Here is a 13,551-nt window from a genome sequence, read left to right on the forward strand (position 1 = left end):
GAACAAACCCGAAAGTTGGCGCCATCACAACTGAAGAAGTTCCAGGAAACGACATCCACTATGGCCTTTGTTAGCCTATGGAGAAAATGACGATTTCATTGAATCTCGACCCATCTACCACCGTTTCGTCGTCATGTTATAGAGAGCAATATCCCAACATGCCGTTGTCAGCAGGGTACGTTGAAGGTAAGCCAGTAACTGTGTTGAGAAACACAGGATGCAGTGGAATAGTGGTACGGAAAAGTAAAATTGATGAGGCAAATATGATCAAAGATAGATAGAGGATATCTATATTGCGTGTTTTGATATTTGGTTTATCCAACGAGTTGATATGGTGTATTTATTCGCGAGGCTTGCGTTAAACCAAATATCAAAATACGCAATTATAGATGTTCTATTTATCTCATACGTCTTCTTTTCACTTAATTTTTAGATGATCCCCAGTATGGTAGAAACAGCTGATTGAATTTGTTTTGAATCCGTGGCTCAGACGTTGTGCTTAATCTGTCTACCTTACGCGGGAAAAAATAGTGCGCTTATAAACCATTAATATACAGTACAAAGGGTCATTTTTATAAAAGAAACCATGGATGAAAATTGTTTTAGAAGGGATTATATTTTATAATTAATAATGGTTTTGCCATTCCAACAAAGTAACAATTATTGACCGAGTATTTATTTTTTGACGTAGGCCTGACCTTCTGATAAAAGTTTGATGTCGTCGTCGTTTTGAAATAAACATGTGTAATAACGATCAATGAAAGTAATATTTTAATGCAGCGTTATTAGAATGTCCAACAGTTGACAATGAAAAGTAGAAGTGTTTGTGCATTTGGATTTTATTTACGTAGTTTCTTTGGATCTAAGGGCCAGAGGAAATCCTGAGGCACTTTAAATAGGCCTAGCCTAGTAAGTAAAGCTGCTGAGATTTGTTACATTTAATATGCTCCAGAAAAAAGAGACTGTGCTTGTGAATACTTGGTACCGCAACATGTCGAGGTACTTTCGATTAGGCTTGTCCAGTAGGCCGTCGATTCCTTGTCGATGCTAATAGTGTGCACTTATTTTTGTTTTCTGATCGTAATTTTTGAGTAGTTACAGAACGAGTTGGCATTTTTGTGGCCGGTAACTTGCATTTTATGTCAGTGGGGGCAACATCATTTTAATTTTGCTATAAAAGAAATTCTAAATAAATACAGAATAATAAGTTTTACGCTTTATTCCATGCATGGATATGCATAAACACAGAAAATATGTCATCCAAGCGGGGACGGTGTCAAAAGTAGTTCGGACCGGAAGTGCTTTATCAAACGGGCGTGCGATAAAGCTAATGCTTTATCTCACTCTCAATATACACCACACGTATGAGATAAACTACAAAAGTGCATCTTGGCTGATGGTTTATCTATTAGAGTACCAGTTGCTTCCATTTTTATTGCTACGCCCTATCTCACAGTAACGTTTGAGGCATAGTGTATGGACAAGCCAGTTTACGATATCATTATTGGCAACGTTGAGAAGGTAAGACAACAAGGAGATCCAGATCCTCAATGGTCAGAGACACATGCTGTAGAAATCCGCCAACAAGCCAAAACCATATCCTCAACTCGGAGTTCCAGAGATCCTCAAGGAGGAAATCACTCCAGAGGATATCGAAGCAGAACAGCTGAGAGATGAACCATTACAGAGAATACGAGGATGTGTAAAATCTACTTATCAGTATCCTTTACATTTAAGGGAAATACTTAAGACGATGACAGAGATGGCGAGGGAAAACCTAGAGAAGGCCTCTCAAAGACATGCGAAATTCTATAACAGATTTACCAGAGCACGGAGTATGAAGATAAGGGATAGAGTGTTAATGTTGCTACCCATAGATTCCAACAAGTTGCTGATGCAATGAAAAAAGGCCGTTCAACGTCAAGAAAAAGTTGAACAAAGTAGACTACCAGATTGACTTGAAAAGTAGGTTGAAGACATTTCATGTTAACATGCTGAAAAGGTAATAATGTCAGGAATGCTGCTTCAGAGATCGTAGATGATGACGATGCTTTAGTTGGATCTGCTGTAATTGACTGTGATGCAGAGGATGATGACGAAGATCATGGAATACAAAGTGTTGGAGATGCAGAAGGTTCAGCAATAGTAGATATCAATTCAGATCTTAGTCTCGAAGACAAGAAGACTGACGCTTCAGATAGAGGAATTGGTGCAGTCCTGATGCAGTTTGATGATTAAAGTGATTTGAAACTTCCAGTGGCATATGCTAGTCGGAAACTAAAGGATAGCGAATGTAAGTATTCCACAATTTAAAAGGAATACTTAGCGATCGTGTGGGCAATCTCCAAATTCCATCTGTACCTTTATAGGCGCGAGTTTCTAAATAAAACTGATCATCAGTCGTTGGTTTATTTGAACAAAGCCAAAGTAATCAACGCTAGGATCATGCGATGGACACTTGGCCTTCAATCGTATCGATACCGCGTCATTGCAATCAGAGGAAAGGATAACCCAGGAGCAGATTATCTAAGTAGACAGTGAGTGATGTGTGATTTTGTATATACACATGTACATGTATTTATTCACCTGAGTTTAGGATTTCACTCTTTGGACCGTGTTCCACGTGACACAGTAGCACGGGTTCCTGCAATTCTTTTTATTGTCAAACTATTAAGTTTAAGTTCGAAATTCGTTGAGTAAAGTTAGACACGACTTCTGAGGTCCTGATGTAATGACTCATGGTACTTGGTGTTCCACGTAAACTGGACCAAATGTGAGCATGCGTTGCTAGTAACGAAAACCTGAGTCAGCAATGGATAGTGATTATGTTCAATATATATATGATATAAAGTGAAAACGTTTAAAATCTTGTTTTTGATTCTTAATCCTTTGATTTTACAGTCATATACAGTCTTCAGTAAGCAAGATGCTGAGTGGGCTTTTTCATCAAATCAAACTTTCACGACCAATTACATTTGTGATAAACTAGGTACTCTACCCTACAAACGATTGATGTTTGGCATGCCTTATGCCCCAGATATGTTTCAACGGGTGATTTAAGCAGGCACTTCAAGGATTAAAGGGGGTAAGTAACGTATTTGATGAAAATCGTTCATGAAAAATCAATCGAGGAGCACAATAAACGACTCACAAAGTTACTGGACCGAATTCAGAAATCGGGACTAACATTGAACAAGGAGAAGTACATTTTTAGAATGAATGAATTTCTTTTCATGGGACACTTGTTTTCATCCCGAAGGATTGCACTGGAAGAGAATAAGATTCGAGTAGTAAGAAAACCAGAAAACACAGCTAAAGTTCGCTGTTTCCTAGGTCTTGTGATTTCAACCAGCAGTCGAATTACACCAGACTATCTTCACCTTGCACTTAGCTACTAGCTCCAGAACCATTGAGACAGCTGACCTAAAAAGGCAGGGGACAACTACACAGGACAGATCTTTCCACGAACTGAAATTGAGACGTCAAAACACACCGACTTTAGGATACTTTGATGTGATTGCAAAGACCATCTTGAATACAGACACTAGTCCTGTAGGATTAGGAGCTATGTTGATCCAGGATATCAAAGGAGACAATCGAGTTATCTGTTATATCAGTCGCAGCTTGACTGATATAGAAAGCAGGTATTCGCAAACTGAAAAAGAATCTTTGGGAAGTGCGTTGGCCTGTGAAAATCTACACATGTATCTAAAATGGAACCGACTTGACACTTCTTACATACCATAAACCTCTTTGGTGTATTTATTCTACTAAATCTAGAGGAACAGAAAGTGTTAGGATACAACCATAGGTGTTACGACTTCAACCCTACAAATTTAAACACAGCATTGCAGACAGCCTGTCTAGACTTTAGATAACAGAGATGAGTAAATATGTTTCGTGACATTAATAGTAACTCCAAATGCATTAACTCGAAAAATGGAACATGAATCAGCAAAAAATGAATCGTGCGGCAATCAAAACAGATGGAGTCGAGTAGCTAGGAAAACACTGTTGCCTGTTAAAATGAGCATGTATTGGAATGTTAGTTCTATGAGGATCTCGTATTCTTGTTCCACAAATGCTGAGAGATGTCCTTAGACTAGCACATGAAAGACATTCAGGAAAAATAGTTATAAGGAGGATTGTTAGGATCAAAATATAGTCATGTCATTCGTGTCAACTCGTAAGTTCTCCAGAGAAACCAGAACCAATGAAACCAACAGACATACATGGACTCCATGCATGGGGATATATTTCTGCAGACCTTATGTGCTAACATATAGGAGACAATTATTTGTTGTTGTGAATTACTACAGTCAGTAGTTAAGAGGACATGAAAACTACTAATAGACTTGTTCGGAGTTTGAAAATATTTCTTACACATACATATTTTATATTGGGTGTGAAGATTGGGCATGACGTCATTACATGATAAATGCGTGCAATGCATGACTGTTATCATTGAGTCCTAGTTACTGGTATATAATAAATTCTTCTATTTACATAGGCAGCACAATTAGTATCAAATGACTAGTTTACATTATGGTCCTGTATAAAACACCCACAGAGAGATAAATGAGAGAATAGAAAATAGAGATATAAAAATCCTATATGATTTAATTTGTGTAAACACTACAGATAAGAATAAAGATTTAGGTTATATTGGATAATATAGCATTATACAGAAATCAATTTTTATACGGGAAGACAATAATGTATTTTTGTCTTCTTTCTGGGCCTCTGAATTGGCTTACAATTATTTCGAATGAAAGTTTATATCATTAAAACGTCATCGGAATTGTAATTCACAATTTTACAACTAAAATTTCCAAGACCAAAACAACAGATAGTATTGCTTTAAAAAGTGTCCGAGAACACTCGCGGACAAAAAGACCCTCTGAAAATCAAAAAGGTCAATATCTTGCGCAAAAAGTGACGTAATCGAAATCGAGCAAATGCCTATATAATAAGAAATAAAAATGATAATAGAGAAAAAAGTTTAAGAATAGTAAGGTCTTCCGTTGGAAACAAGAGTTGTTGATGTTTTCGTATTATTTTGTCATAACGTGCGCGTGCAAGTTGTTGATTTTTAACGTGCCAATCAATTAGGAGACTCAATATAAACCTACAACATAAATCTCAAACAATTCCATTGAAATACAAAACTTTAGACTGATTCGAAAGTACCAAAAATCCAATGCACATATATGTTCAGACAAAATAACAGTAGTTCTGCACATCTACAAATGCTATACTATCCACAGGCACTCACCACTGGACCTAGATTTTTTCCTTTTACTGTACAAAGATACCCCCCCCCCCTTTTTTTTTAATACTCACTAAAATGATTAAAATTCAAATCAAGAAAAAACCCAGATATTTAGTAAATTAGACATTAAGAGAATAAAGTCCAACATTTGACACGATCTTTTAAAACAGTAATATATTTCCTGAAAGTAGGAGTAACAAATGTATGAAATTCGGCTTTCATATTTCCCATTAGTTGATATTTATATTAAATGAAAAAAATTAAACCTACCATTTTTTACCTTTTGAAATTTGACCGTTCACCTGACTCTCCAATTGACAAAACAAATCAATGACATTAATGTTATGATTACAAGTATTGACATTTCAAAATGCATATTTTACATGTAGCAGTTTTTATTGTCCTTTTCCAGGCTAGGAAAAACATTATATTGAAATTAATTTGACTTAGATTAATGAAATTGCTTACAATTTTCAAGAAATATACAAATTGAAATTATCATGAGAAAGACTCTCCCTTGTATCGTTTTCTATCACATTAAATTCGTGAAATGGGTCGTTATCATTTCATTCACATACTAGTAACATATATTTTAAAAGAATGCAATATTGTACATATCAGTCCTCGATCTCCAGAGTTCGTTGCATTGGCACCGTCTTTATCTAGAGGCGAGCTCCTTTTCTGCCTTTTCCTTTTCGAGGGCTTCTTTTTTCTTTTTCTTCTCGTGTTCCTTTTTTTCATTTGTCTTCTTAAATAACCGCGCCGCAAAAACAATGCAAAGTATCTGAAAATGAAGGTGAAGATAACGAACAGTGATCAATCTCATAACTCCTATAAGCAATACAAAATAGAGAGTTGGGCAAACACGGACCCCTGGGCACATCAGAGGTGGGATCAGGTGCCGAGGAGGAGTAAGCATCCCCTGTCGACCGGTCACACCCGCCGTGAGCCCTATATCTTGATCAGGCAAACCGAGTTACCCGTAGTCAAAATCAGTGTGTCAAGGACGGCCTAACAATCGGTATGAAACACGTCAGATACCATTTGCCCTAATGATAGGTTGTATTAACGAACTAGATAATTATAACGACCATAGAATTTGCGAAGTGCTGACTTCAATCGAGATTGTAGAAACCCTTGTACCATTAACTTGTTTGTCAGTAGCTTGCCTCGATTTAAAAACTGACTATACGCAAAACAAGCTCTTGCATATCGAATCAGTTGAGAGATATAAACACCATATGCAGGTGATAATGGAAGATTGCTACATAAAGAAGGAAAGTTGACGATGGAGAAGCTGAAATCATCCCGTTTGTCATACAGTTGAGTTGTCAGTTTGCCATTAATGTCTACTTTCAATAGAATATCGAAGTATGAAGCAGAAGTGGACGAATCTGTGGTGTATTTTATTCCGAGCTCACAGGGATAAATCGAGTCGACATATGAATGAAAGTTATTATTAATAGACAAAACGTCGTCGATATATCTAAATGTCGAATTGCAAGAGATGTCGAATTGCAAGAGATTTTTTCTTCTTGCGTTTTTGAACAACTTCTGCTTCATATAAATATAGAAACAGATCAGCTAACGAAGGAGCACAATCCGTGCCCTTGGGAATTCCAACAGACTGTTGGAAGACCTGATCACCAAAGACCACGAAGATATTATCAATGAGAAACTCTATCAATTTTGAAAAAATATGAAAACTGAACCTTTTTTCTAGTCACATATAGCCAACAAAATCAAAATAGAACATTCCAAAGCAACACCATTTAACTGTATTTAATCGGTAGCACTGTCCTTGACCTTTGAATGAACTAATGAGTACGTACTTCCATGACAACTAGTCCCCCGACTGCCGACAACGTGAGGATACTTATGCTGTGATACCATTCTTTCAGGACTTCGATACAGCCCTGCCAAAATAAACGTCATTCTGATCTACTATGAAGCGATACAGCCCTGCCAAAATAAACGTCATTCTGCCAAAATAAACGTCATTCTGAATTGATCTAATATTAAGATTGGTGTAAATGCAGAATGCAAAATGTGTGATATTCTAAAAACAAGTAATCATAAGCAGATTTTTCAATTTAAAAGTTAATTCTGAACACAATTAAATAGTTTCTAGTGTTTAGCACATCTCATTTTGTTTTAAACATGCTATTTTCTATAAAGCAATCTACAGTATATGTAAACAAAAACATGGCACGAGCCTTATTTACATAACAAAAAATTGTGAGTGCTGTACCTCACGTGTAACTCAAGAACTTATATTCAAATTTTTGTTGACCATTAGAAATACTTTAATTAAACATTATAAATAATAAAAATGGAAAAATAAAATTTGGATTTTTTTAAAAGCTCAAATCGTGTCAGTGCCCCTTTAATATGCTTTAATATTTTGAGAGGAGACCAGTCTACCAGTGCCGCTCAGGTCTTTTGAGGGGAATTGAATAGACTGTAGAAAGTGAGGTAATCCCCGAAAGGCAAATTGGAGGAATGATATATATCATTGTATTATATATCTAATGCTATTTCAGATTAATTTCAAAAATACAAAATAGTCTTTATTTTTCATTTATCATATTACCTATGTCGTTGACATCCTATGTACCTGTATCCTACTTACATGATATAGATATTGAGTGTCACCATGGGCGCCTGGGTCATTGCACTATACTAAACCCAGATGTAAAGAATGGAGGAAATTCGAACTATGAATAGATATATGGTGTCTAATTTTACATTTTTTTTAATGTTTCAAGAAGTTTAACTTACATGCGTCGATCACTACCAAAGAATTCATACTAATTTATCCACGTTTTGAAACTGATTCTTAACACGTACATGCTTTTATACATGTATATCGCTTGGGTTCGAATTGACAATTAAAGAGTAAAATGACTCTTGTATAGTAATTAGGCCCCCAAGCGATATAATTCCATGTGATTCATAATATATATGAAAATATACTTTGTTATACACCTACAAAGATTTCTTATATAAAACTAACAAGATTTAGAAGTAACATTTTTAATGTTAAACCAATTCTCACACTCGTGGTCTATTGACCGGTCAACAGTTTTGACCGGGCAATAGTCTGCTTTATTTCTATTGGCTATGTAAGTCACGTGGTTCTCGGTCTGCTGCCTTGTTTACGTAATGGAGAGGTTCACTGATTTGACAGATGAAAATACAGAATTGATTACATGGAACGTAGAACAGAAACACGAAAAATGTAATTATTGACTATTAATTAGGATATATACGTAGGTTTTCTTTTAAACCAATGGACGCGTTGATAAATGTATACAATTCCTCTGTCATGTTAAAAGTTCGAAGTCAACAAATCATGTGCATCTAGTAAAACATCCTAAAAATTGAAAGTGTCTAACAAAACAGTTATAGACTGTGTCCTCGGACAACAGGTGTTTCGTTTGACCCTGGAACGGATATGTTGCCCTCGGCCTACGTCTTCGGGCAATAGATCCGTTTTCGGGTCAAACAAAACAGCTGTTGTCCTCGAACCCAGTCACTTCTCATTACCAGCTCGTTGGGGTTATCGCGCTTTGATGACTCTTGTGCGTCATTGGTAAGAAATTGCACAAATCTCGCGAGCAAGTGCGAGATTACTGGAACATAAACGGAACGAAACGTACATAGCACCCCCACCCCCTTTTTTAAGAGTTAAAATACATGGTGTATTTTTAAATAAAATTACCATTAGTCAAACTGCATTTTTCAAATATTCTAACACTATCTTATTAAAGATGTTGCATGTTTCTTAATTAAACTCCACCACACCTATTTAAAAAATTCCAAACAACGATGTTCTTTGGAGATCAAAGTCCATCAATATTTTGTAATTTTCAAATTAGCTTAGATGCAGTTTGGAAACGCATTAGGTGTGTTAATTAGTGTTATAAACGTCTTTAAAAAATGCAGTGTGGCACATACATACATGTTCTAAAATATGGAGATTTACGGGGGGGGGGGGGGGGGGGGTGTGGGGGGGTGGGGGTGGGGTGGGGGTTACGATTACAAAGTCCATGCCATATGAACCTGTCCTAATTGTATGATAAAATAGAATATCTTCATAGTCTGACGGAATAACTTTAAAAACATATTAATCACATTAATTACAAGAAACTGTCTTGTGTTGGATGTGCATATAGGTTTTTCCCCTCACAGTTCGTGCGATTGATGCTTTATATCGGCACGGTCAGATTTGGCAAATTTAGTAGCTTCTCTCCCTCATATAGTTTGATAAGATTGTCTGTTTTCTTTTAAGAATAATCAATTCCTAAATTTGACTTTAGAATTTTAATCAGTGTTGTGGTTTGCAGTCGGTTATGATATGTATTCGATACCATAATTCATATTACGTATGCCTAAGTATAATGTATTTACATTATGTTGTCCCGGTAGCACGACTTTACGCGCCTTTAATTTGAAGAGTTCCACTAATGGAAATAATAAGTAACATACCACATTTGACGATCTTTAGCGTCTGTTACCTTGCGATTTTTTCTGACTTTACAATGAATTCAATTTTTGATGACAAAATGACAGCTATTGGGTAACTAAAGAAAAACACATTTTCGTGAAAAATAGTCTGACTAATTTCAATAACCTGTAATTTGATATATATCAAGAATACTCAAACGTTCGGAAAACCTGTTTGTACGTACACAAATTTCATTTCCGATTAAAACTTTTGTCCCAGGATGACCTCCGTCGTCGGATACCCACGACTGATCATCATGACGAGCAGAAGACGAGATCAGCCGTGGGTATACGACGATGGATGACCTCATATTTAAAGCCTATTTGAAAAGGTCACAATTTCACTCAATTCCATGAGCGGTTGCTATGATTAGAAAATTAAAAAAATAAATAAAAAATAAAAAAGATAATTTAATTTTAAAAAAAACTTGAATTGAAAACACACACGAGAGAATTACAAGGTACATGTCGGAAAGCTTAGAAATGCATAATATTATGTCACACATAATGGATCCTGTCATTGCAAACCTGTTTTATTCGTATCGAGTCTTTCTCCTATAGATTTTTCATATACTCACTCTTTTATGCCAAAAGCCCGAGGTCATCGTATGGCACAGTAATGTGTTGGTGGGCTCTGGAGTTGTCGGGTTTTTTTCTTTCAACACACAACAACTGTTGGGAACGGCTTGCTTTTTCTACAATTCACATCCATTTGTCAGCCAGATCACAAATTTTGGAATGAACATATTATATTACTCAGTATCGATCAGCAGAGTTTTGTAAGTTCTACTTTTTGCTACATTTTTATATTTTTTGCGGCGATAATTTCTCTGAAATGTGTGGATTCCCTGTCAATTAATCTCATCTCTCTTTCGATTTATATAATCCTTTTTCTAAAGCTTACTAAAAGCGTGAAACGATTACATAAATCGAAAGACAGGAAATCCACACATTTCAGAGAAATTATCGCCGAAAAAAATTAACAAAAAAGGAGGGGGGGGGGGTAAGTAATATCCATACTTCAGGTGCTTGTGTACTTACATCTGTGGTTGTTGCATTTTTCCACGAACTCAGTTTATAGTCGTCTGCACCTTCGCACCCACAACATTCAGCCTTGAAAACATTTCTATATATTGATCTATGATTATCATTCCCCTATAGGGATAAAGTTGTAAAATATCACTAAACTATGGAACGCCAACATTAACATATACATGTACATCAAATAATTGAAGATTATCGCGCGAAGCAAAATGAATTTCGGATTTCAAATACTTTTAAAATCCTTATCTTTAATTCATTGATAGGATTCTTCCGCACATAATTAACTATATCATTAATTCGAAATGTTAGTATAATTAATTCATTTGCAGAATGAATGCTTCTCTAACTGCATTGATGACATCTTCCATGCTATCGATGCGTGCAATAATTGCAATGTTGCTCTAATTGAATTAATAAATTGAATACAATTAATTCTATTAATACGTGCAGTATTTCATTTATAGGGAGCCAAACTTTATTTATTTATACCACCTTCACACTCACGGATTTTTCTTATGAGTCCTTACGGATCTCCGACTCGAAGTCAATCGCAAGCATTCGTAAATTACTCGTCGGTATGGATCCGTGTCTAAATCGTAACAATCCGTGTAGCTTTACGGATTTGTGGAATACGTAAGGATCCGTAAGAAAAATCCGTGAATGTGAAGGTACCATTACCTGGTATTGATGAAAAAAGTGAAGATAACGATATACAATAATACTGGCACGGTCATTTTATGGAAAAGTTTTAATTGATACGCATTAGGAAGGTTGAATTGCCTAATTTCCCCCATACATAGCTTTCTGAGCTTGTTCATAAATTTTAAAAAAATTCTGGCTCAAGAAAGGATTCATTACACATATATATTTTAATTATCCATGATAGTCATACCTTCCTAGCTCAAGCTGTTCTATTTCTATAAAACAATCTGCACAAGAACATCCAGTGGGGATCCGGGTTGAAATAGGTCCTCGGTACCCCTTGCTTGCCGTAAGAGGCGACTAAATGGGGCGGTCCTTCGGATGAAACCACAAAAAACGAGGACCTACAGTGTCACGATAAAGGTCCTTTGCTGCTCAAAGGCCATAAACGCCGAGCATAAGCCTAAATTTTGCAACCCTTCATCGAAAATGGTGACGTTTCCATAATATGAGTAAAAAATTCTCGAGCGGGACGTTATCGTAAATTACATATCGAGTTATTCAATTGAAGACATTTGTAAACTCTAAATTGATATATACTCAACTAATTGAAAACTTCATCAAATGAATGTTTTGTGCGAAACGGGGTTAAAAATTTCTTCCAATATTTATAGAAGATAACTTGAATTCAATTCGGAAGAAGCAATTAAAATTTAATTTATATTGCGCGCGATAATACGATTGCTACTTCGAATTAATTATATGATTATACATTGTATATAATTCTATTAAGGCTCGTAAGAATTTAATTGTTGATATCATTGATCATTTATAAAAATTTTGCTCTCTCTCTCTCTAGTTGAATTATTGCACACACTAATTGAATTGATAATATGAGATTTATCACTATTCGTTATCTTTACTTTTCATCAACAATCTATTAATGTACACGATTCTATAGAAGATATCAATATCAACAATTCCACACATCCATTATTGAATTATAAATTGAGCTCTATGATGAGCTAGGTTTTGTTTTTTACGCCTTTTCGAGAATATTTCACTCATATTGAGATGTCACCAGCTGTAGGTGAAGTACCACAAATTTAGACTTGTGCTTAACGCTCAGGGCTGTAGCAGTGAGGGTTCTTTAACGTGCCAACGCCTGCCATGACACAGGACCCCCGTTTTCAAGGTCATATCCAAAAGACCATTGGTTCTTGCTTCTAAATGCCCAACGTTTAACGTTTAGCAAAGAAGCAATCACTACCTATATTTATGTCTTTTAAAGTTTAATGCGACCATGGCACGAGCGGGGCTCGAACTCCTTCGATCGACCTCCCTGTTACGAAGCGAACGCTCTACCACTAACCTACCGCAACCGACGCTCAGTAAAATTATGATGATAGCCTATATATATAAGTAATGAAATAATTGGGCGCATTAATGGAATTAATATCAATAATCTTCCAAATCATTGAGTTCGATATGTTCAAGGAATTAGAGATTTCTTTACATGGATCAATGACGTCATCAATGGAATTACTGTGCGCACAAATTCATTTGATGATTTCAATAATGCGCGTATTATTCATTTAATGATATAACTAATATGAAGATATCGTTAAACAATTGGTAATGTCTTCAATTATCTTAGTGACTGTTAACTAAGTTACTGACCATAACCTGAATAGTATCCCAGGCGGTGGCAACCAGGCTACCATCCATGTACTGGTCTACAATGGCGTCTCTCAATTGTTTTATCACGGTGCTCTCAATCTGAAAGAGTTTGTCTGAAACCACGACACGGAACTCAAACTTAACATCTTCAACTATCTACCTATTTGAAAATATCTCTATCAGAAATTGCACAGGTGCTTGTGGACAGGACTTCCGGTACCCCCCTTCTTTTATTTTTAAATGTTCAATTCCTTGGGTATCTCGGACGTATTTTTGATAAATTATGTAACTTCAGAGTTTATATATTTCAATGGAATACACAAATCTCGCATAGAAACCGCTTTTAAAAATGTCATATCACCGATCATAATATATGAACAAGGTGTGCAACTCAGCCAGCGACA

At 35.9% G+C, this 13,551-nt stretch overlaps 1 protein-coding gene across 1 annotated transcript; it reads right to left on the reverse strand.

Moving 5' to 3' along the window:
• Positions 1 to 4,664: 4,664 nt before the first annotated feature.
• On the reverse strand, positions 4,665 to 13,357 carry LOC125648440 (tetraspanin-18-like). The gene is made up of 5 exons (XM_048875562.2): positions 13,148 to 13,357; positions 10,823 to 10,894; positions 10,360 to 10,476; positions 7,105 to 7,188; positions 4,665 to 6,056 (listed from the first exon to the last, which is right to left on the reverse strand). The coding sequence occupies exons 1-5, from the start codon at positions 13,193 to 13,195 to the stop codon at positions 5,931 to 5,933; spliced, it is 447 nt and encodes a 148-aa protein (XP_048731519.1). The 5' UTR covers positions 13,196 to 13,357; the 3' UTR covers positions 4,665 to 5,930.
• Between the last annotated feature and the right edge of the window lie 194 nt (positions 13,358 to 13,551).

The sequence above is a fragment of the Ostrea edulis genome, chromosome 6 (assembly GCF_947568905.1).
Source record: "Ostrea edulis chromosome 6, xbOstEdul1.1, whole genome shotgun sequence".
NCBI classification, from domain to species: domain Eukaryota; kingdom Metazoa; phylum Mollusca; class Bivalvia; order Ostreida; family Ostreidae; genus Ostrea; species Ostrea edulis.

Bases quoted from the DNA above. Each gene is read 5' to 3' on its own strand.
- LOC125648440 (XM_048875562.2), bottom strand. From the start codon at position 13,195: ATGGATGGTAGCCTGGTTGCCACCGCCTGGGATACTATTCAGGTTATG. The intron at 10,477-10,822 runs GTAAGTACACAA...TGTGAATTGTAG, and splicing joins AAAATGCAACAACCACAGAT to AAAAAGCAAGCCGTTCCCAA. The intron at 7,189-10,359 runs GTGAGTATATGA...TTATTTTGGCAG, and splicing joins CGGGCTTTTGGCATAAAAGA to GGCTGTATCGAAGTCCTGAA.